Raw genomic sequence first — 24,459 nt, 5'->3', positions numbered from 1 at the left:
ACTAAGCGTAAATCAAAACGATATCAAATTTAACGTACATGAGTTTGGGGATAAGTGAGTTAAGAACACCCGTATAAATAACCGGTGTTCTTTGTATGGGAAAAATGGTAATGACATATAATCGATTCATCATTATACTACCAATCAATAAATTAAAACAGTCATAACCGCTCTGGTAAAATGTAAAGGAACCCGAGAACACAAAGTCTAATTATGCTAGATTCGTTTAACTCTTCTCTTGAGCTGGGAAAGTATTTTCATTTGATGAACTCACAGCAAGCTTGGTGTCTGCCGCGGTCTTGCAATTCTTTTTAATCAACCAATGTCTCTGTTACAATCTCTCCCCTCACAGTTCATGCAATTAATTATTCACTATACGTTCGTTTGTGCGTTGAAGACCGTCAGCATCTCACAAACGCTCATGATAGGAAACTAAGTGGAATTATTGGTCAGAGCCTCGAAGTGTAAATTTCTGGGGAACAACCCGAATGTGAAGTATAACGTCCCTCTACCCCGGAGTTGACGTCCCTCTACCCCGGAGTTGACGTCCCTCCACCCCGGAGTTGACGTCCCTCCAACCAGGAGTTGACGTCCCTCCACCCCGGAGTTGACGTCCCTCCACCCTGGAGTTGACGTCCCTCCACCACGGAGTTGACGTCCCTCCACCCAGGAGTTGACGTCCCTCCACCCCGGAGTTGACGTCCCTCCACCCCGGAGTTGACGTCCCTCCACCCCGAAGTTGACGTCCCTCCACCCCGGAGTTGACGTCCCTCCACCCCGGAGTTGACGTCCCTCTACCCCGGAGTTGACGTCCCTCCACCCCGGAGTTGACGTCCCTCCACCCCGGAGTTGACGTCCCTCCACACCGAAGTTGACGTCCCTCCACCCCGGAGTTGACGTCCCTCCACCCCGGAGTTGACGTTCCTCCACACCGAAGTTGACGTCCCTCCACCCCGGAGTTGACGTCCCTCCACCCCGGAGTTGACGTCCCTCCACCCAGGAGTTGACGTCCCTCCACCCCGGAGTTGACGTCCCTCCACCCTGGAGTTGACGTCCCTCCACCACGGAGTTGACGTCCCTCCACCCCGGAGTTGACGTCCCTCCACCCCGGAGTTGACGTCCCTCCACCCCGGAGTTGACGTCCCTCCACCCCGAAGTTGACGTCCCTCCACCCCGGAGTTGACGTCCCTCCACCCCGGAGTTGACGTCCCTCTACCCCGGAGTTGACGTCCCTCCACCCCGGAGTTGACGTCCCTCCACCCCGGAGTTGACGTCCCTCCACACCGAAGTTGACGTCCCTCCACCCCGGAGTTGACGTCCCTCCACCCCGGAGTTGACGTTCCTCCACACCGAAGTTGACGTCCCTCCACCCCGGAGTTGACGTCCCTCCACCCCGGAGTTGACGTTCCTCCACACCGAAGTTGACGTCCCTCCACCCCGGAGTTGACGTCCCTCCACCCCGGAGTTGACGTTCCTCCACCCCGGAGTAGACGTCCCTCCACCCGGAGTTGACGTCCCTCCACCCCCGGAGTTGACGTCCCTCCACCCCGGCGTTGACGTCCTTCTACCCCGGAGTTAACGTCCCTCCACCCCGGAGTTGACGTTCCTCCACCCCGGAGTAGACGTCCCTCCACCCGGAGTTGACGTCCCTCCACCCCCGGAGTTGACGTCCCTCCACCCCGGCGTTGACGTCCCTCTACCCCTGAGTTGACGTCCCTCCACCCCGGAGCTGACGTCCCTCTACCCCGGAGTTGACGTCCCTCCACCCCGGAGTTGACGTCACTCCACCACGGAGTTGACGTCCCTCCACCCCAGAGTTGACGTCCCTCCACCCAGGAGTTGACGTCCCTCCACCCCGGAGTTGACGTCCCTCCACCCAGGAGTTGACGTCCCTCCACCCCTGAGTTGACGTCCCTCCACCCCGGCGTTGACGTCCCTCCACCCCGGAGTTGACGTCCCTCCACCCCGGAGCTGACGTCCCTCTACCCCGGAGTTGACGTCCCTCCACCCCGGAGTTGACGTTCCTCCACCCAGGAGTTGACGTCCCTCCACCACGGAGTTGACGTCCCTCCACCCCGGAGTTGACGTCCCTCCACCCAGGAGTTGACGTCCCTCCACCCCGGAGTTGACGTCCCTCCACCCAGGAGTTGACGTCCCTCCACCCCGGAGTTGACGTCCCTCCACCCAGGAGTTGACGTCCCTCCACCCCGGAGTTGACGTCCCTCCAACCAGGAGTTGACGTCCCTCCACCCCAGATTTGACGTCCCTCCACCCAGGAGTTGACGTCCCTCCACCCAGGAGTTGACGTCCCACCACCCCGGAGTTGACGTCCCTCCACCCCGGAGTTGACGTCCCTCCACCCCGGAGTTGACGTCCCTCCACCCAGGAGTTGACGTCCCTCCACCCCGGAGTTGACGTCCCTCCACCCAGGAGTTGACGTCCCTCCACCCAGGAGTTGACGTCCCTCCACCCCGGAGTTGACGTCCCTCCACCCCGAAGTTGACGTCAGTAGTGAAATATACGACTATGACCGCGCGCACCAGCTGCCAGCTGGCACTCCATGGAGTGCCAACCGACAGCTGGTGTGCAGGTGTGTAGTCGCACAGGTTTTGGGGGATTTTCGGGGAATTTTTGGCGCGTTTCGAACGCGTGTGAGCGTGTTGTGTTTGGGTATGTGGTCATGAAAGAGGGGAGGTCATGTTGTTGGGTGCCAGGTGGTGCGCGTCGCTCCCGTCCTCAAGTTTTTTTCGGGGAATTTCCCGGAAGTTCGGCGCGTGGCGGTCTTGAGTGGCGGGTGAGCAGGTGCGGCCCCCCACCCCGCGCGCGCGCGTGTCTAGTCAGGAAAGATGGGAGTAGTGTGAGAGTACGTGGTATAGTAAGTGATGGAGTAAGAAAATAGAAGGAAGAGTGAGGAATGAGTAAAAGAATATGTATGTGTGTTTTTGCGTAGCCTTAATCGTGAGTTAGTGTGTAGATGTGAGGAGAAGGCAACACTGTCTGTTATGTTGTTTTGGGTGTGGGTTGGATGGAGCTTCCCCTTCGTCTGGAGAGAGTGCTCTGGGCCATTATGTGGTTAGACAAACCATTAGCTCCCCCTACAGGAAGTCGCAAGTGTTGAGGGGTGAGAGAGCACTCTCCTGCAGAAGTTGGCCATTCCCTTGGGTCATTTGTCTTCAGAGTGTTGATGTTCGTCCCACGGCGACTCCCCATACACTGTGGATTTCCGGTAAGGAGGCGCGAGATACTTACAACAGACCTACACCTGTCAGCCATCAATCAATCACTCCCCACCCCTCATCCCCACCCGCCCCCATACCATCAACCATTGTTCCGTGCATTCTCTTTTAGTATGTGTAAGCTATATCGCAACGTGATCAACATGGTGAGAGCAATAACGAGGGAAAAGTAAACACATTATATAAATTTATTTCTTTATTAAACACTTAAGCGATTTACAACGATAATAATATTAATAATAATAATAATAATAATAATAATAATAATAATAATAATAATAATAATAAGACTTCTTCTTGGTGGTTTAGCTTGCAGACAGTTGTAGAAAGACCTTCATTCAGTCCATCGAACCTTCCCAACACGATAGTCAAGCAGTCAATCTGTAGAAAGTGGAAAAGGTTATAAGTTTTGTTGTTGTCAATGTTGTAAACATAAATACAGTCATTATTGTGTTCATCATTCAATCCTAACATAAAGTATTACTCACCGCACTATCATCCTAGCCAACTTCGTCACACAGCGTTTCACACTCAGCATCACTACCGTTTAAGCAGAATGTTCGCTTACACACAGGCATTTTCATCTGAGCGTAATTGAATTTCAACACTTTTTCATCATTCTTGCGAAAATGACCATATTTAAACGCTTCATCAAAGTGAAGCAGGGCGGCCTCTAAGCCTAGTCTGCAAAAATGATATGCAAAATAAACGGCGTAATTCCCACAGAAGTAACTATTCAAGGATTGAATCCTTTTCTTCATAATATATAGGGTATAGTCTTGGAAGTAAGACATAAACTCTTCGAAATATCTTGAATAAGACCCTATTGCAGGATTGGCATAGCTGTCTAGTATAACTATCTCGCTTCTACCTTCATCCTTATTTACATAGAATGTTATCCAATGCCCCATTTTATTACGAGAACCCGAGTCCAGAGTGTTCATTATGAACACCACAGGTCTTTTTTTATGTATTTTTGTCAGTATTTTCCAGACGTCATCAGCTAGGAAACATCCTAGATAGTCTACCCTAGCACCTAAATTACTTCTGATAGCCTCATTTATTTCCAAACAATTCATATTAGTATTTTATCCTCGCGTATCGCAAATAACGCGACGATCCGCGTTAATGCTGATCACACCTGTTGTAGACCCATAAACTAGAATGACTTTATTTCTAGCTACTCCACGTTTAAATTCCAAAGCGATCCTCAGATTACCACTTTTTTCAATCGGGATGGTGTCATCTATATCCTCAGGTTGTAAATTAAAGGCCAGTATGGTTCCACCATTCACATATGTGTCATAAGATAATATATTGTCTTTATCGAAGCCTAAGGCTTGTAATGCTGTGTAATACAACTTGGCGCAGTTATGAGGGAAGTCACACCCAATATTGACAATATTAGTGCTATTCTGTGATATTAATACTTTACTAAGCTCGCAGTTTTCCAAATAAAGCGGGCTGCGATTATATGCACCAGACACTGCCTCCATATCAAGGATGATCATATATAAATGTTCTGGTATAACAGTTCCCCACGGCTGGTCCATTGTTATAGAGCGCTGACCTGTGCCCAATATATACGTTTTGTATAAAGTTTTATTAAAAGTATACGTAATAGGAGAGTTGTTCTGCACCATGGCTTTATTAATGGCTACTAATCCTTCAGGGTAAGGCAATACCCGATCCACCCATAGTCGTGTAGACTTGATATTATATTTAAAATTAGCGTGTTCATTATCGCTGAGTATAAGCCACTTATCAGGTTGAAGTTCGAGCCGCACCCTGATGTCCACATTATCCAAAACGTATTCACTAACGGATGTGACATCCAGCATTAGTTTAAAACACGTATTCACGCCACTCGTTTTCATATCAGTCATACGTTGCTTCTCACTAGCCGAGGCATTAGTGAAATAACCAGCTTCAATTTTACCAGGATCGACTCGGTTAAAAAACTGTGACAGTTTATCATAACGGTTAGCCTTACACCCAGAAATCGTAGATAATAACTTTACGTATGACCAGAATGAGAATAATGAGCTGGTTTCAACTACTGTTTCGTTTAAATACACAATAGCGGATTTGAATAGAGTTTGCGATAATCCATTCACCAACGATGCGTTTTTAGCATCTCCTAAAGGCGTTATTCCATCTTCTTCGGTTAGATCAATAGTCAACTCCAAAGCTATAGATGATAAATCCACCAGTTGACCATTCACTCCCTTGATGATGAATTCCAGATAAGTGTCTGTAAACTTATTATTGACCCCAGAATTCACAGGTAATACATCCACAGTTTGTCTGCTGGCAATTGTTGATTCTACCAATCGAGGGGAAAATACTTTAGGAAAGGCTTCACTAACAGCAGCTGTATAATGTTCTAATGGCACCTGGAGGCCCAGACCGTTATATCCGGCCATGTTCGCGCTTTAGACAACACCAACCGAGTGAGAAGAAGTTATGACAACACATCATTATATTTCGCTTTAGTAAAACGTTTGATGTTTACTAATTTTTTGTTTGTTTGTTTATTCTTTTTCTGCACTCTTCCACCTATCATTTGCTTCCCTACTCCTTTCAATGTTTCAATTCCGCGTTTCTTAAGAGATTGTTTGAAAGTTTGTTTGTCATTATTAATATCGTCTAGTACGTTCTGCCCCAAGCTAAGCGCAGCCGGGGCCAGAGTCCTCATGATAAAGGGCGCTGCTCGACGCGCTATCCCGCTTAAAAAGGAAAATATTCCTCCTCCTCGCGTATAACGTCTACTACTGTTGAAAATCCATATATCATCAGTCCCTCCACCTCTAGGAGGGGTTAACAGAATGTATAATTCCTCAACAGAGGGGGGAATAAAGTGGACACGCATTTCTCCGCTTGTTTCAGACGAATGAGGAGTGGGGGGAAAGCGTTGGTGTTATATACCTCCTGCAACGGGGCGTACATGCAAGACTGCTATGGTGCACCCACGTTCATCAAAATGTATCAGGTTACCATCTTGATCCCTAACAGTGATGCTGACGCTATCTATCATGTTAGTGTTAAGACGCACATATAGTTTTTTATTGTTGCTGTTATCACTTCCATTTAGGGAGATTACATCCAAAATATTTACAGACTGGTTTCCATATCTAGTAGAAGAGATTCTATCGCAATAAACACACAGAATATCAACTCCTCCTCTAGGCATTGGCGGGAATAGACATGTGTTAACTACACTCGAGGCATACTGACGTTTTGCGAATATGTCATATTCTATTTCTGGAACTACGCCCAACACTTTCCCAAAAGCGGTTCCAAATGATAATGTAACTCTACTGATTTTTTATGCCCCGTTGCAGAGCTAATATTCTCATCACTAATCACAGTAGTGAACTTGTTTCGATTGGAGGAAGAATCATATTTAATAAAATGCGTTCCATATTTAGCTGAAAATTGTTTTAATGACTTTCCTAAAAAACTCAGTTTAGCATTACTTGAAAATATGGCCTCTATTTCTGTATTAATCGTGGTATTAATTTCTTTTATAGTTCCGGCTAAAACATCAGATGATAATAAATGCTTTGAATGCATGTATTTCCCCTCGCTCACTTTCTCATACGTAACGCCTACACGTATATATGCCTCGGGATTATCACGCTTAATAACGTAATGTGAAGTGGGGAGGAGTAATTTTTGTAGGCACATTTCATAACTCCTCCTGGGATCTAATTCTAGCTGGTTAAACAATCGATTTTGGAAAGATCCGGGGATGTTATTGGGGAATAAATGCGTATCTGATACGCTGGTGGCGTATATCACGTGAGTGTCCATCGCTCTATCTCCTTAGACCGCTTTTTGTCTAGTAAAGCCATCTACACATTACACCCTCATTTATATACACTCACCTGCTAATATACAATCCAGGAAGCTTTCCTTTTACTGTGAGGATCAATCTTGACAGTCGCCTTTCTCTTAACAGATGGAGGCTCATACACTTGACTGCTTGCCGTAGTATTACGGAATAAATCTCGCGATGTAGATGTTAGTGTGAAAAACAGTTGAGCAATGGGGAGTTTATCCGGTAGAAAAACTGATTTAAGCACAGTCATTTTATGTATAATGTCATTAATTATATGTATGCCAGATACTGGAGCTAATACATTTCCATTCAGATCCCAACGAACGATTCCGGTAGCATCATAATGGTTTAGCAAGGATCTCGCATATTCATGATCTCTCACTTTCAACTTCAAATCTATTAAATGTTTTATGGAAGGGTTGGTATGCAACTGAGGAGGAGGAGGTGGTTTGACAGTAAGATGACGAGCAACCGCTTTCACAGTGGGGTAGGCAGGGCTGTGTGCAGCTTTCCGGTTGTCCACTATTTTACGCGGTACGAGATAAAAGGCTTTCATTTTACTTACTGAACAACCGTGTAATTAAACTAGCCGCAATCGGTAAAATAATGGATAAAATACTGCCTCCTCGTTTGCTGGTTAATATCTGTTTCTTAGTTGACACAGAAGGTTTCTTACAGGCTAGTGACCGAATAAGCAATTTATATTTTTTCAACTTTTTAACGACCTTGTCAGGCACGGGCAATTTTTTTTTTAAAAAGTTATTAAAAATTTCTGATAAACAATTTATATGTGGTTTCTTCAATTTTTCAATCAACTGCTTTCTCGAGGAATACTGAAGTTTTGATAATAGTTGGATCAATTCCTTGTATTTATAAACTAAGGGCTTCTTCATTATAAATGTAATATCTCAGCAGCATCAATCCATTGATCGAATGATCGATCATAACCTGCGTACCGAACTTTATACTGAAGTTTGCCAGAGACTCTGCGTTGTCCCAATACCTTCTCAATATTAAAGGTTTGAGGCAAATGTGTTGGTGTTAATTCTTGTTTATAGAAGCCACCATCAATTTCTTTCCCATTCAGATCTTTTAGAAAGTATAAAGGGATGTGTTGTCTCCGATCAATACGTGTAACTGTAAAGATCTCTCGGGTGTTCTGCTGCTTAAACCCTTTCTTAAACTTGGAAATGCGATCAGATAGAGTGATGCGTACTGTATCACCAACACTCAATCGTGGAATGACAGCTCTCTTTGTTTTGCTCGGGCTTTTATACATTAAATCAAATTGTTTGGCGTGTTCGCTGGGCGATGATAGAGCGTGCACCTCCGCAGGTGTCTTCCCCTTCAATCCTCTGTGTGGGGTTAAATTATATGTTTTCACAATATCTGGTAGAGCCTGCATGTATTTTAAAGTGTTGCGCGCCGTCATAAACTTGTAAAGTTTACCTTTTAAAGTACGTATGAACCGCTCAGCGATTGAAGCTTTAGTCTCCTGAGAAAATACACTCTATAACCGTACTTTCCTTGCTGCCAGCATTTTTTTCATAGTGGCGTTATAAAATTCTCCACCTCGATCAGAATTAATTTTGCGCACTCCTTGAGAATGAGGTGAATCTAGAATTAAAGCTAGAGCATTAGTGGTGCTTTTCCCATCCTTAGCGCGTAAGGGTACTACTTGGGCGTACCTGGAGAAAATATCTACGCATACGAGTAAATATTTCACTCCATCATTATGTTTGTCCAATAAACTCATCTCGGCCAAGTCTATAGCTTGAAATAGTCGCGGTTTAGGGCTTAACACCCGACGCCGAGGGAATTTATGTGGTTGTAAATAATGCAACGTATAGGAGTCAGAGCTTTTCAGATAGTCCTTTACATCGGCTAGAGTTATACTAGAGTTAATTAATTTGGCGGCCTTATACAATCTCTGTACCCCTCCAAGCCCTCCGCTAGATGAGGGATCGTTATATACTCCTTCCAGTACATCTTTCTTGCTCACCATTGGTAAACTATCTCATAGGGCGGTTCGTGAACAATATTACCGCGTAATGTTATCGTAGATGGAGTGTTCGAGCCCAGATCTACTAGCAAATAGCCGTAGGGTTGACTAATAACTTGCTTATATAACTCTACAAATTTCTTTGAATCCACTTTCCCAAATATTTGTCGTCCGAGTGTTTCAATTTGTGACAGGTCTCGTGATTTAACCAATATGAAATGAGAAGCATTTAAACTAATATTCCTCGAATATTTACCAGGAAAAAATATATTTTGAGTAATCAATATGACGGAAACCGTGAAATGTCGGCCCCTAGTAAACATGTCTGATACGATTTTTGAATTCGCAGACTCTGTAAAAAGGTCATCGTAGATTACTAAGATATGCGAGTCATTATCTACTCGCTCTTCCACAGGATCAATAATGGTTGAATGCTCGATCAGCTTCCCTTTAATTTGTGGATCTGATCGTAATTCAGAGTAACCTCCTCCGCATATGATTATTGAGGAGAACTTGTGTTGATACTTCCTTACAAGTTTACTGCACAAGTAGGATTTTCCGCTGTTTGAATAACCAGCGATAATAACACGAGATGGTTCTCTGAAAATATCTAGATGTTCCGCATGGATTATATCATAGGAACTATCCATGATTAATGCTTCGTTAAGACTGCTAAAAACTAAGGAACTGAGGTGGTATTTATACAAACATAGTCATTTACAGGTGTTTATTCACATATTTTATGTACAGCAACATCATTTTTAAAACTAAACATAGTTCTTACAGTTCACAAACAATAATATTAAACAGCATAGTTCTTACAGTTCACAAACAATAATATTAAACAGCATAGTTCTTACAGTTCACAAACAATAATATTAAACAGCTTATTTTAAAACTAAACATAGTTCTTACAGAACACAAACAATAATATTAAACATCCTATTCATTTAGTATACAAAGTTCTAGTCATATTGGCATCCATCTTAATACTACCTAACAATTGTACAACATAAAATCTAGCGAGGGTTGAATAGTTTCTGAGCTGTAGCATCGCGTTTGCTCCAGGGATGGAATATTGGGTAGAGTCTCTGTGCTTGCTCTACTTCCTCCTCTTCCATAAACACTTCTTCTTCCATCTCCTCCTCCTCTCTCACTTCTACATCCATCTCATCATCATTGTTATTAGGAATATCAGGATGACCATACGCTAGGGACTGTGTGGGGCTTAAAATGTAGCGTTTATCGTCAAATGCTGACAATCCTCTGCAGGTACTGCGACATGTACAAATCTTTCCTTGCACGTTGCGTATAGATCTCGACACATACCTGATTGAAGTGTTTGTTTCAAGAGTGTGTTGAAATGAGTCATGTGAGAGTTTCTCTTGTAGATGGTAAGGTACGCCCTTACACTTACAAGTGTGCTCCCCATCATGTGTGGTGAACGAATATGTTTTAGGTCTGAGAGCAATTAACTGGTTAATAATCTTAGAGCCTATTTCAGACTTGAGCAATCCTAGTTCACCTTCTCGCGCTTTAGAGTAGGATGGATGTGTGACATTAAAATTGCTAAAATCCATACAGTCGAAGAGAGGAGACTTATTCAACTCTTCAAACACATCCTGACAGTCCAGTTTAATGATGAAAGAGTCTGTGTCTGTATATAACAGACTCGCTTTATCCCCATACGCAGGTTTGACAACATCATACCAGAACTCATAGAGTCGCCTCTTAGCAATTTGAAGTATATGGTAACCCAGATACGTAGGAGTGTTGACTAGGAGAGACTTCTGCTTGATAGTACATATCACACGATCCTTACTTAACAAAAGACTCCGCTTGAAGAATGGGTTTCGAGCATGTTTCAGGAAATGACTACGATCTGTGACCAAATAGTGTTTGTTCCCATATTTAGATACATCTGTGAGACTCTTTCCATATATAGAGTTTGATACGAGTTTGAAAGCCTTTTTTTTTATCGCGCATTTGGTACTGGCTCGTTCACGAACATTGGTTTCAATGAAGTCTTTAAGGTAACTCTCCTGCTCGAATTCGTAGATGTCGTGAACTTTAGCTACTTCTAATCCAATGCGCATGAGCAACTGTAACAAGTCCAGACTAACGAGGTAATCTTTCTGAGGAAGGTGAGAAGCAATTAATTTAGTGTTGTTTTTAGGCAGTCCACGACTTTCTTCTGTAAGAATATTCTTACTGTAGGGTGAAATGTGATCCTCAGTAATGCATGTATGTGAAAGAATTAGGGGCAGTTCATCTGTATACCTAGCTACCTCAGGTCGGACCTGGAGTGTATCACACAACACCCAATACCCCTTGGTCCCGTCACACGGGACATTCTCCAAACCTTGCTCCAGCAGTACGTCACGCTCATCATGTGTCAGTTTCCGGATCCCACCCCGCGGGAGTAGTTCAGTCATACACGCCCCGTAAAGACTATTAAAGTCTAAGTAGATGATGTAGCTACTATCTTCCCCTAGATCTAAGCCTGTGTGCCTGTTCTCCACATTCGTGTACTGTCTCGTCACACTGGTGAACCCACCTCGGAGATTCCGACGAAGTAAATCATATAACAATGGGTCTGACACAACATCAAGTTGAACTTTCGATTTAAGCAAGAACGCATCCCAAGCAAATGAGGGTAAAGAAATGTAGTGTGAAATGTCTAATTTGTAGAGAGCAAGCATGGTGTCTCGCCAGACTGTGAACACATCGGCTAGTAATCCTGTGTCCACTTTGAGGTAAAGGAGCAGATACTCCCCTATGTTGCGACATTTAGCCAAATCAAAAATTTCTAAGGCTTGTTTATAATCTGTTTCTGACAACTCTTCGTCTTTTAGTGTATTGTAAAACTTATCACGAGAAGGGAGTTGTGGTTCATCTAACACACTCATAGAGGATAAATAATCATAGCAGAATGATTGTTTACCCGTGAGCAGTTTTGGGATGGCCGCTTTATTTACCCCTTTTAACATAGCCAAAGTGAATGTGGTAGGTTTCCCACTATCAATATGATCCTTGGCTATTCTTCCTAGCGAGCCGTTGAGAAGGGCTAAACTATCCAAAAATCTTAAGTTGTTCACATCAACTTTCATAAATTTAAATCCATCCTTGGCTAATATATCTATTTCACTCCCTTGTCGATCTCTCATCTCGTTTAGAATTACTCCTAAATCATAGGAAGCGTTGTGGGAAAAAGTGTATAGGAACTTGTATGAATTTATACATTGCAAATTACATCTATCACAGTAAGCTGCTTGATAATTGTGGAATCTTACTGTGTGGTCGTGATGACGGACTTTGATTACATCTTCTCCGTTAAAAGGTACATCGCAGAGTTCACAGGTTGTTTTTGTCTCAAATATCGCCTGCTGTTGCTGTGACATGTGAAGTTCATAGGATGCTAACCCCTTCTTGATTCGTGCCCATGACGCTTCTAGCGTGGTTACAAAGTGATTGACCGCATCTTTACCCAAATAAGTATTTTTCTCAACAATATTCTTCTGTCTGTCAATGATGATGTACGCATACGCCACTGCGTTGTGACGTGTTTCTATCATTCCCTTAGGGTTCGAGCGGTCTAGCATGCACTCAAAGTCATAAAAGCACATGTGACTAGGACCATAACCCCGTCCATAGTTACGGAAAGTAATCTTCCTCTCTGGTGGGTAGAATTTGAGAGTTTGATGTACTTTGCATGTACTTTCATGGCTCTGCATGCTATCTGCAGGGAGTGATATTAAACAACAATGACAGAAGCTGTGATGACTTGGGATTAGATCTGGATTGTTGCTCATATTACGTACATATTGGTTAAAATCCTTAATTAATACTAAATGTTGAGCTTCCAACATCAGCAATGGTATGACATCTGTATATCCTCCTCTTCCCTTCCTAGCCAGTGTAATGTAGTGTCGTTGTTGTCGTCTAGCATTTTCATCTCTTTCTAGTGAATAGATGAATATACTGACTTTATTCATTTTCTCTACCTTGAGAATATCCTCAAACGTCACTGCAGAATTGACATCTGCTGGCCATTTCATGTGTCTGAGACACCAACTAGCATTCACAGATCTAGCGCGAATATTATCTAGGTGCATTCCCTTAGCTAAACATTTATAAGCTGCAACACACTGCATAAGGCAGATATCTGCCTCTCCCTCTGGATTGAAAACCAACTGCTTTCCACGCAAGCCTTTAGGATAGTCTACATGCGAGCCTAATCTTATCGGATGTTCTATCTGACCACAGTTAATGTAAAACCCGGTGAGCCGCTCAACCAAGACATTGGACCCTTCCTTCGCTTCCAGATACTGTGATATTTTCTCTGTCAATTCATCAGCCCAAAAATCAATAAGAGTTTCTACTTCCTCTAGAGTAATTCTTTGCCCCTCACCTCGTATGGGAAAGCCGTCGTTATTTATAGGATCCAATAGATTATCCTCACCGTCTTGTTGTACATTTAAATTTCTCACAATTAGAGTGATGTCTGGGTAAATTAGGAGGAATGGGTGTCGTGGAGAGAAGAGGGCGCGTATCTCATTAACGAAAAAATCCCTGTATGTTCGCAGATAGAGTCCTGGGGAGGTGTTAACATGTTCTGGTATGGAGAATGAAAGCCGGACATAGCTGCCGTTATAGTTGTCAATTCGATCCAGCAGCTGAGGTTGAATTTCTAGCGCAGGTGGAGGGGAGGGGGAAAGAGGTGGAGGGGGTGATGGGATAGGGCTGGGAGGGGTGGGGGGTGGTGATAACCCTCCCCCTCCGAGATGAATGGGTGAGACCGCTGGCTCAGCTACTACGCCAGACGGTGCTAATAAGTCAGAATTGACAGACGCTGGCGGGTCAAGGTCACGGTCTGCTGAGCTGTCGTCTGAGTCACTGTCTGAGATGAAAATGGTACGATTCTCACCACTGCTGCTGCTGCTGCTGCTGTTGCTGTCATAGCTGTCGCTGATTGATTGGGGTATGGGGCTGGGGGAGGAACGGGGGGTTGAGTGAGGGCGTGAACGAGACCTCCTCCTCCCCTCCCTGTGAGAGCCGGAAGTGGCTACTGTCCGCCCTGCTGTGTCACTCTCACTGCCACTGCTGCTGCAGCTGTCGCTGGATGCCAAATCTATGAGTATGTATGAATTCGTAACATCGTGTTAACAGGGGGCGATACGGTCTCGTAGCCTCCCATCTGGCGGCGTGGCTGAGCCTGATGAAGGGGTGGGGGGTGGCCGCGAGTGAGATGTGCACTCCTTAGCTCAGTGTGTGAGGAATGGGGTATAGGCTCGATGACGTCGATCTGTTCCCTCCGTCGATTGAGGTATGGATTATAACCTGAAATGGAACAAATGATATTCAGCATGGGTGAATGGGGAAAAATATGTTTATTATTATGCATGTGTGTTCGCTTGCAAGTGGATGAAATACAGATACGAGAAGTGTATTTTATATGCTACCTACGTTTATGTGAAGTTTCATTCCGGCGATGACCTCCTCGCGGGGTGGGTGAGCAATAAGGACACTTCACGGTTTTGTAAACTGAAATTGGAAAGAACATATTTAACTGTGTGGAATGTAATAGCTCGAATGAGAAAATATTCTCACACTATAGTAGTTTACACGCGATATTTCACCTGTGGATGCCATAAAATGAACTGTGGAATATTAAATATGAATAACACTCACGGTTATCACAGAAAATCTGCTGACATCGCTTGCATTTGATGTCGTAATGTCCTAGGGGCGGTTTTTCACAGCTAGCGCATTGCAGTCGACACACTTGATTCGGTGATGGAATATAAAACACTCCGCATTTCATGCATGCTGTAGAGCTTCGCCTTTCCATGACATGGAGCTGTATGACGCGTGTGTAGCGGATGAAGTCTCGCAGGGAACTGGCGGGGCGTTTGTGTGTGAGGGGAGTGAAACGACCTGGGTCAATGAGAAGTGATTGATGGGTGACAGGTGAGGGTCTGTCTGTCTGTCGGCAGGAGTAAGTACCTCGCGCCTCCTTACCGGAATCCACAGTGTATGGGGACCCGCCGTGGGACGAACATCAACACTCTGAAGAGAACGAAAATCCCCGCGACATTGAAAAACGCTTTAGGTAATGGTACACTCCCCTCCTGCAGGAGACTTTGCCCTCATCCTCACACACACACACACACACACACACACACACACACACACACACACACACACACACACACACACACACACACACACACACACACACACACACACACACACACACACACACACTTAGCTCTTCCTGTAGGGGACGTTAATGGTTTGTCTAACCACATAATGACCCAGAGCACTCTCTCCCGACGAAGGGGAAGCTCCATCCAACCCACACCCAAAACAACATAACAGGCCGTGCTGCCTTCTCCTCTCATCTACACACTAACTCACGATCAACTCTTTTACTCCTTCCTCCATCTTCCTTCTATTTTCTTACTCTATCACTTGCTAAACACACATATTCATTTCACTCCTTCCTCTTACTCCACCACTTACTCGCGCGCGCGCGGGGTGGGGGGCCGCACCTGCTCACCCGCCACTCAAGACCGCCACGCGCCGAACTTCCGGGAAATTCCCCGAAAAAAACTTGAGGACGGGAGCGACGCGCACCACCTGGCACCCAACAACATGACCTCCCCTCTTTCATGACCACATACCCAAACACAACACGCTCACACGCGTTCGAAACGCGCCAAAAATTCCCCGAAAATCCCCCAAAACCTGTGCGACTACACACCTGCACACCAGCTGTCGGCTGGCACTCCATGGAGTGCCAGCTGGCAGCTGGTGCGCGCGGTCGTAGTCGTATATTTCACTACTACTGACGTCCCTCCACCCCGGAGTTGACGTCCCTCCACCCCGGAGTTGACGTCCCTCTTCCCCGGAGTTGACGTCCCTCCACCCCGGAGTTGACGTCCCTCCACCCCGGAGTTGACGTCCCTCCACACCGAAGTTGACGTCCCTCCACCCCGGAGTTGACGTCCCTCCACCCCAGAGTTGACGTTCCTCCACACCGAAGTTGACGTCCCTCCACCCCGGAGTTGACGTCACTCCACCCCGGAGTTGACGTCCCTCCACCCCGGAGTTGACGTCCCTCCACCCCGGAGTTGACGTCCCTCCACCCTGGAGTTGACGTCCCTCCACCACGGAGTTGACGTCCCTCCACCCCGGAGTTGACGTCCCTCCACCCCGGAGTTGACGTCCCTCCACCCCGGAGTTGACGTCCCTCCACCCCGAAGTTGACGTCCCTCCACCCCGGAGTTGACGTCCCTCCACCCCGGAGTTGACGTCCCTCTACCCCGGAGTTGACGTCCCTCCACCCCGGAGTTGACGTCCCTCCACACCGAAGTTGACGTCCCTCCACCCCGGAGTTGACGTCCCTCCACCCCGGAGTTGACGTTCCTCCACACCGAAGTTGACGTCCCTCCACCCCGGAGTTGACGTCCCTCCACCCCGGAGTTGACGTCCCTCTTCCCCGGAGTTGACGTCCCTCCACCCCGGAGTTGACGTCCCTCCACCCCGGAGTTGACGTCCCTCCACACCGAAGTTGACGTCCCTCCACCCCGGAGTTGACGTCCCTCCACCCCAGAGTTGACGTTCCTCCACACCGAAGTTGACGTCCCTCCACCCCGGAGTTGACGTCCCTCCACCCCGGAGTTGACGTCCCTCCACCCCGGAGTTGACGTCCCTCCACCCCGGAGTTGCCGTCCCTCCACCCTGGAGTTGACGTCCCTCCACCACGGAGTTGACGTCCCTCCACCCCGGAGTTGACGTCCCTCCACCCCGGAGTTGACGTCCCTCCACCCCGGAGTTGACGTCCCTCCACCCCGAAGTTGACGTCCCTCCACCCCGGAGTTGACGTCCCTCCACCCCGGAGTTGACGTCCCTCTACCCCGGAGTTGACGTCCCTCCACCCCGGAGTTGACGTCCCTCCACCCCGGAGTTGACGTCCCTCCACACCGAAGTTGACGTCCCTCCACCCCGGAGTTGACGTCCCTCCACCCCGGAGTTGACGTTCCTCCACACCGAAGTTGACGTCCCTCCACCCCGGAGTTGACGTCCCTCCACCCCGGAGTTGACGTTCCTCCACACCGAAGTTGACGTCCCTCCACCCCGGAGTTGACGTCCCTCCACCCCGGAGTTGACGTTCCTCCACCCCGGAGTAGACGTCCCTCCACCCGGAGTTGACGTCCCTCCACCCCCGGAGTTGACGTCCCTCCACCCCGGCGTTGACGTCCTTCTACCCCGGAGTTAACGTCCCTCCACCCCGGAGTTGACGTTCCTCCACCCCGGAGTAGACGTCCCTCCACCCGGAGTTGACGTCCCTCCACCCCCGGAGTTGACGTCCCTCCACCCCGGCGTTGACGTCCCTCTACCCCTGAGTTGACGTCCCTCCACCCCGGAGCTGACGTCCCTCTACCCCGGAGTTGACGTCCCTCCACCCCGGAGTTGACGTCACTCCACCACGGAGTTGACGTCCCTCCACCCCGGAGTTGACGTCCCTCCACCCAGGAGTTGACGTCCCTCCACCCCGGAGTTGACGTCCCTCCACCCAGGAGTTGACGTCCCTCCACCCCTGAGTTGACGTCCCTCCACCCCGGCGTTGACGTCCCTCCACCCCGGAGTTGACGTTCCTCCACCCCGGAGCTGACCTCCCTCTACCCCGGAGTTGACGTCCCTCCACCCCGGAGTTGACGTCCCTCCACCCAGGAGTTGACGTCCCTCCACCCCGGAGTTGACGTCCCTCCACCCAGGAGTTGACGTCCCTCCACCCCTGAGTTGACGTCCCTCCACCCCGGCGTTGACGTCCCTCCACCCCGGAGTTGACGTCCCTCCACCCCGGAGCTGACGTCCCTCTACCCCGGAGTTGACGTCCCTCCACCCAGGAGTTGACGTCCCTCCACCACGGAGTTGACGTCCCTCCACCCCGGAGTTGACGTCCCTCCACCCAGGAGTTGACGTCCCTCCACCCCGGAGTTGACGTCCCTCCACCCAGGAGTTGACGTCCCTCCACCCCGGAGTTGACGTCCCTCAACCCAGGAGTTGACGTCCCTCCACCCCGGAGTTGACGTCCCTCCAACCAGGAGTTGACGTCCCTCCACCCCGGAGTTGACGTCCCTCCACCCAGGAGTTGACGTCCCTCCACCCAGGAGTTGACGTCCCTCCACCCAGGAGTTGACGTCCCACCACCCCGGAGTTGACGTCCCTCCACCCCGGAGTTGACGTCCCTCCACCCCGGAGTTGACGTCCCTCCACCCAGGAGTTGACGTCCCTCCACCCAGGAGTTGACGTCCCTCTACCCCGGAGTTGACGTCCCTCCACCCCGGAGTTGACGTCCCTCCACCCCGGAGTTGACGTCCCTCCACACCGAAGTTGACGTCCCTCCACCCCGGAGTTGACGTCCCTCCACCCCGGAGTTGACGTTCCTCCACACCGAAGTTGACGTCCCTCCTCCCCGGAGTTGACATCCCTCCACCCCGGAGTTGACGTTCCTCCACACCGAAGTTGACGTCCCTCCACCCCGGAGTTGATGTCCCTCCACCCCGGAGTTGACGTTCCTCCACCCCGGAGTAGACGTCCCTCCACCCGGAGTTGACGTCCCTCCACCCCCGGAGTTGACGTCCCTCCACCCCGGCGTTGACGTCCTTCTACCCCGGAGTTAACGTCCCTCCACCCCGGAGTTGACGTTCCTCCACCCCGGAGTAGACGTCCCTCCACCCGGAGTTGACGTCCCTCCACCCCCGGAGTTGACGTCCCTCCACCCCGGCGTTGACGTCCCTCTACCCCTGAGTTGACCTCCCTCCACCCCGGAGCTGACGTCCCTCTACCCCGGAGTTGACGTCCCTCCACCCCGGAGTTGACGTCACTCCACCACGGAGTTGACGTCCCTCCACCCCGGAGTTGACGTCCCTCCACCCAGGAGTTGACGTCCCTCGACCCCGGAGTTGACGTCCCTCCACCCAGGAGTTGACGTCCCTCCACCCCTGAGTTGACGTCCCTCCACCCCGGCGTTGACGTCCCTCCACCCCGGAGTTGACGTCCCTCCACCCCGGAGCTGACCTCCCTCTACCCCGGAGTTGACGTCCCTCCACCCCGGAGTTGACGTCCCTCCACCCAGGAGTTGACGTCCCTCCACCCCGGAGTTGACGTCCCTCCACCCAGGAGTTGACGTCCCTCCACCCCTGAGTTGACGTCCCTCCACCCCGGCGTTGACGTCCCTCCACCCCGGAGTTGACGTCCCTCCACCCCGGAGCTGACGTCCCTCTACCCCGGAGTTGACGTCCCTCCACCCAGGAGTTGACGTCCCTCCACCACGGAGTTGACGTCCCTCCACCCCGGAGTTGACGTCCCTCCACCCAGGAGTTGACGTCCCTCCACCCCGGAGTTGACGTCCCTCCACCCAGGAGTTGACGTCCCTCCACCCCGGAGTTGACGTCCCTCAACCCAGGAGTTGACGTCCCTCCACCCCGGAGTTGACGTCCCTCCAACCAGGAGTTGACGTCCCTCCACCCCGGAGTTGACGTCCCTCCACCCAGGAGTTGACGTCCCTCCACCCAGGAGTTGACGTCCCTCCACCCAGGAGTGTACGTCCCACCATCCCGGAGTTGACGTCCCTCCACCCCGGAGTTGACGTCCCTCCACCCCGGAGTTGACGTCCCTCCACCCAGGAGTTGACGTCCCTCCACCCAGGAGTTGACGTCCCTCCACCCAGGAGTTGACGTCCCTCCACCCCGGAGTTGACGTCCCTCCACCCAGGAGTTGACGTCCCTCCAACCCGGAGTTGACGTCCCTCCACCCAGGAGTTGACGACCCTCCACCCAGGAGTTGACTTCCCTCCACCCCGGAGTTGGGAGAGCCGGTTCCTGGTTACTGAATTTTAATTGCTAATTTATCGGCCCACACATGCTTAAACATATGGTCAGTCAGCTAACACCGAATAAAAGTAGAGCTATAAAATTATACAATTATAAAATATAAACGATTTTGGAGGAGGTATAAATCCATGATGAACATCATTATGAGATATATGAAAAGCTTTAAACTCAGCTACCTAGGAAGTCAGATCAGCCAAAAGAAACTACGAAAAACAACTTGCTCAAAACATAAAAAAACTAAAACAAAGTTGTCCTATGCCTATATAAGAAGTAAAACTAAACAAAAGACTTCTAGGGTAGGACCCTAGAAAGATGAAACTAACCAAATTATAATGGACGATAAAAGGGTAGCAAGAACTCTGAATGAATACTTTACATCAGTATTTACACTAGAAAGATTAGATGACATCCCAATACCCACACAATTGTTTGAAGGAGGTGAAGAGAACGAATTAAGAGATATACCCATAACGGGCGACATTACCAGGAAGAGCACTGACAATCTATGATACTCAAACACCCCAGGTATGGATGGAATTAAATCCAAACCCGTAAAGGAACTGGTAGAGGAACTATACCTACAACTGAAACTCATTTTCAGAAAATCTCTGGGCCACGGGATAGTTTCCCTAGATTGGAAATATACATATGTCACCCCTTTAAGTTCAAGTACGTTTATTGAGACAATGATACCTCTCAAAAGGATAGAGTAGCTTGGGCTATTTCTACCCTCCATTGTCACCCCCTATTTCCCCCAAAGAAGGCAGAAAGCTCAGTAGAAAACTGATTTGACATCACACATCTGTAAGCTCATGAGGAGAATCGTAAGGGATAGAATCATCCACCATCTCAGTGAGCAATCTTGTAAAATCAACACAACATAGGTTTGTTAAAAATAGATCACATTTTTTGAAACGGTAACGAGCTACCCAGACAAAGGATTTCCAGCAGATGTAGTATATATGGACTTTGACAATGCTTTTGATACAAGATACCACATGAAAGACTAGCGAGGAAATTAGACACATGGGGTAAAAGGTATAACACTAAAATGAATAAAACAATGGTTAAAACAAAGAAAACAAAAGATCATGCTAAATGGAAAGGAATCTGACTGGAGAAATGTGGTGAATAGGGTACCACAGCGTGTAGACTGGCGTTGGGCGGGTGTTGCTAGGGGAAACACTTAGGGGGAGTTCATGCTCTCACACCACAAAATACCTTGTTGATAGGCAATATAATAAACATTTTCCACAACTCAGATGTGTGACTCAGTAATAGTGACACAAGTGTCTGACTCAGTGTGAGTGACCGATTATGCGTGCTTTAGCACGAGTGATGCTGTATTGATCAATCAATGGCAGATGCGCAGTAACAATGACTAAATTCAAGTGATTCAAAGTGAGTTACTCAGATTGAGTGATTTCATGAGGGTGAATCAGAATGAGGAACTATGTAGGAGTGACTTTGTATGATTCAGTATAAATGAATCAGTGTGAGTGACTTATTGTAAGCGACTCAATAAAAGTGATTATATCAGTAAGTCAATGAGACTCAGTATGAGTGTCTCAGGATGAGTGACTCAAAACAAGTGAGTCAGTGTGACTCAATATGAGTGCCTCAGAATGAGTGACTCAGCATGAGTCATACAAAATGGTGTGCGGGGCCTGGACTCAAACAGGAGGACATTATCCGTGATGTGGGCTTAGTCTCCATAGTAATGATTAACATGCTTGGTTCTGGAGAGTTTTATGTAGCTGCTGCACATCTCCCACAATATATGGGTGATGTCCAGGCCTTCACCTGGTGAAATGTTGAGGTGTTTTATGAGTTGTGATCTTTCCCACAGGGAGGGACGACTGCTGTCTGCCAGGTGTGACATGACTACTGACGGAGGTGAGTAATCTCTCCCACAGGGAGGGGCAGCTGGTGTCTGCCTGGTGTGACATGACTACTGACGGAGGTGAGTAATCTCTCCCACAGGGAGGGGCAGCTGGTGTCTGCCTGGTGTGACATGACTACTGACGGAGGTGAGTGATCTCTCCCACAAGGAGGGACAGCTGCTGTCTGCCTGGTGTGACATGACTACTGACGGAGATTAGTTGTCTCTCCTGCTGCAGTCGTACTGATGGTATTATTTGTTGTAGTGATGGTCACAGTTACAACTTTAGGGAAGTTATGTTGGAAAAACTTCCTACCAGTATGTAAAATCCACTGACCACTACATGGAACTGATAAGTTATTATAACCTAGCTGGTTGAATAACTTTGTCCGGTTTTAGATACCCATTACCGTGAAGAGTGTAATATGTTCTGTATCCGGCAACCATTGCCGTCCAGAGTGCAATATGTTCTGTATAAGAACATTAGAACATAGGAATAAAGGTAACTGCAGAAGGCCTATTGACCCATACGAGGCAGCTCCAATTTATATACACCCAATCTCATTCATATATTTCTAACCTACGCTTGAAACCATTAAGAGATCCTACTTCTATTATGTTACACAGTAATTGGTTCCTCAAATAAAAAATCCTGTTATCGAACCAGTTTTTACCCAGTTTGTTCCTAAATCTAAGCAAATCTAATTTAAACCCATTATTTCCTGTTCTGTCTTGTGGTGATACTTTTAATACCTTATTAAAATCCCCTTTGTTATGTCCATTCATCCACTTGTACACCTCTATCATGTCACTCCTAATTTTTTGCCTTTCTAGATAATGTAATTTTAGTTTTGTCAATCTTTCTTCATATGACAGGTTACTAATTTGCGGGATTAACTTCGTCATCCTACGGTGGACGCGTTCTGATGAATTTATATCCATTCTGTAGTATAGAGACCAAAATTGGACTGCATAATCTAAATGGGGTTAACAAGAGCAAGATATAGCTGAAGAACAACACCAGGTGTCTTATTACTAACGCTTAGATAAATAAATTCCAATGTCCTATTTGTCTTATTAAGAACATTTATGCATTGATTTTTTTGAGTTTTAAATTCTTACATATTATAAATCCCAGATCCCTTTCACAATCCGACTTCGCAATCTCAACACCATCTAGCTCGTATCTTGTAACTATATCATCATTACTTAGCCTCAAAACCTTAAATATGTCAGCATAAAACTGCATCTGCCACTCTTTTGACCATTTCAAAACCCTATTTAGATTGCCCTGAAGGGATAGGATCTTTTCCGTGTTTATTTCCCTCTCGATTTTTGTATCATCGGCTAATTTGCAAATATTCCTGCTCAAACCTGAATTTAAATCATTTAAATATTATGAATAACACAGGACCCAGGACAGAGCCTTGAGGCACTCCACTTAAAACATTTTCCCAGTCTGACTTAACCCCATTTATACTACTCTCTGTTTCCTTTGGTATAGCCATGCCCCTAGTCCAACCTAAGATAGTACCCCCCCCCAGTACTGTGAACCTCTATGAGTAGCCGGCAGCCATTACCGTGTAGAGTGCAATATGTTCTGCATCCGGCAGCCATTACCGTGTAGAGTGCAATATGTTCTGCATCCGGCAGCCATTACCGTGTAGAGTGCAATGTGCTCTGCATCCGGCAGCCATTACCGTGTAGAGTGCAATGTGTTCTGCATCCGGCAGACATTACTATGTAGAGTGCAATGTGTTCTGCATCCGGCAGCCATTACCGTGTAGAGTGCAATATGTTCTACATCCGGCAGCCATTACCGTGTAGAGTGCAATATGTTCTGCATCCGGCAGCCATTACCGTGTAGAGTGCAATATGTTCTGTATCCGGCAGCCATTACCGTGCAGAATGCAATATGTTCTGTATCCGGCAACCATTACCGTGTAGAGTGCAATATGTTCTGCATCCGGCAACAAAAGTGTGCAGAGTGCAATATGTTCTGTATCCGGCAACCATTATCGCGCAGAATGCAATATGTTCTGTATCCGGCAACCATTACCGTGTAGAGTGCAATATGTCCTGTATCCGGCAACTATAGTGTGTAGAGTGCAATATGTCCTGTATCCGGCAACTATAGTGTGGAGAGTGCAATATGTTCTGTATCCGGCAACTATAGTGTGTAGAGTGCAATATGCTCTCTATCCGGCAACCATTACAATGCATAAAAACATAAGAATGTTGCTAATGTGGTACCAACATTCAAGAAAGAAGATAGATCACTTGAGTCAAACTGTCGGCCAAGTAGCTAAACGTCTATTGTGGAAAAGTTACTTGGCTCGATAACTGAATATATCATTCGTCTTCATCTTGAAAAGCATTAATTAATAAACTATTCACAACATGGTTTTAAAAATGGCCGTTCATGTTTAACAATTTTGCTATTATTTTATTCCAGCATAGTTGAGGCAGATATTAGTGGTAAAGTTTGTAATGTTGTATACCTTGACTTTAGCAAAGCTTTTGATACAGTGCCACACGAAAGACTGATTAAAAAGAACATAAGAATGAAGATAACTGCAGAAGGGCTATTG

At 47.4% G+C, this 24,459-nt stretch overlaps 1 protein-coding gene across 1 annotated transcript in view; it reads left to right on the top strand.

The window, feature by feature from the left end:
* The window catches only part of LOC138365091 (golgin subfamily A member 6-like protein 1), a 187,344-nt gene extending 163,410 nt beyond the window's left edge, over window positions 1–23,934 (top strand). Inside the window, exons 7-8 of the mRNA XM_069325202.1 lie at window positions 21,836–21,882; window positions 23,762–23,934. Of these exons, the coding sequence (XP_069181303.1) occupies window positions 21,836–21,882; window positions 23,762–23,934 (220 nt within the window). The remainder of the gene's footprint in view (window positions 1–21,835; window positions 21,883–23,761) is intronic.
* The last annotated feature ends 525 nt before the right edge of the window (window positions 23,935–24,459 follow it).

The sequence above is a fragment of the Procambarus clarkii genome, chromosome 15 (assembly GCF_040958095.1).
Source record: "Procambarus clarkii isolate CNS0578487 chromosome 15, FALCON_Pclarkii_2.0, whole genome shotgun sequence".
NCBI classification, from domain to species: Eukaryota; Metazoa; Arthropoda; class Malacostraca; order Decapoda; family Cambaridae; genus Procambarus; species Procambarus clarkii.
This window is presented reverse-complemented; position numbering and strand designations above follow the sequence as displayed.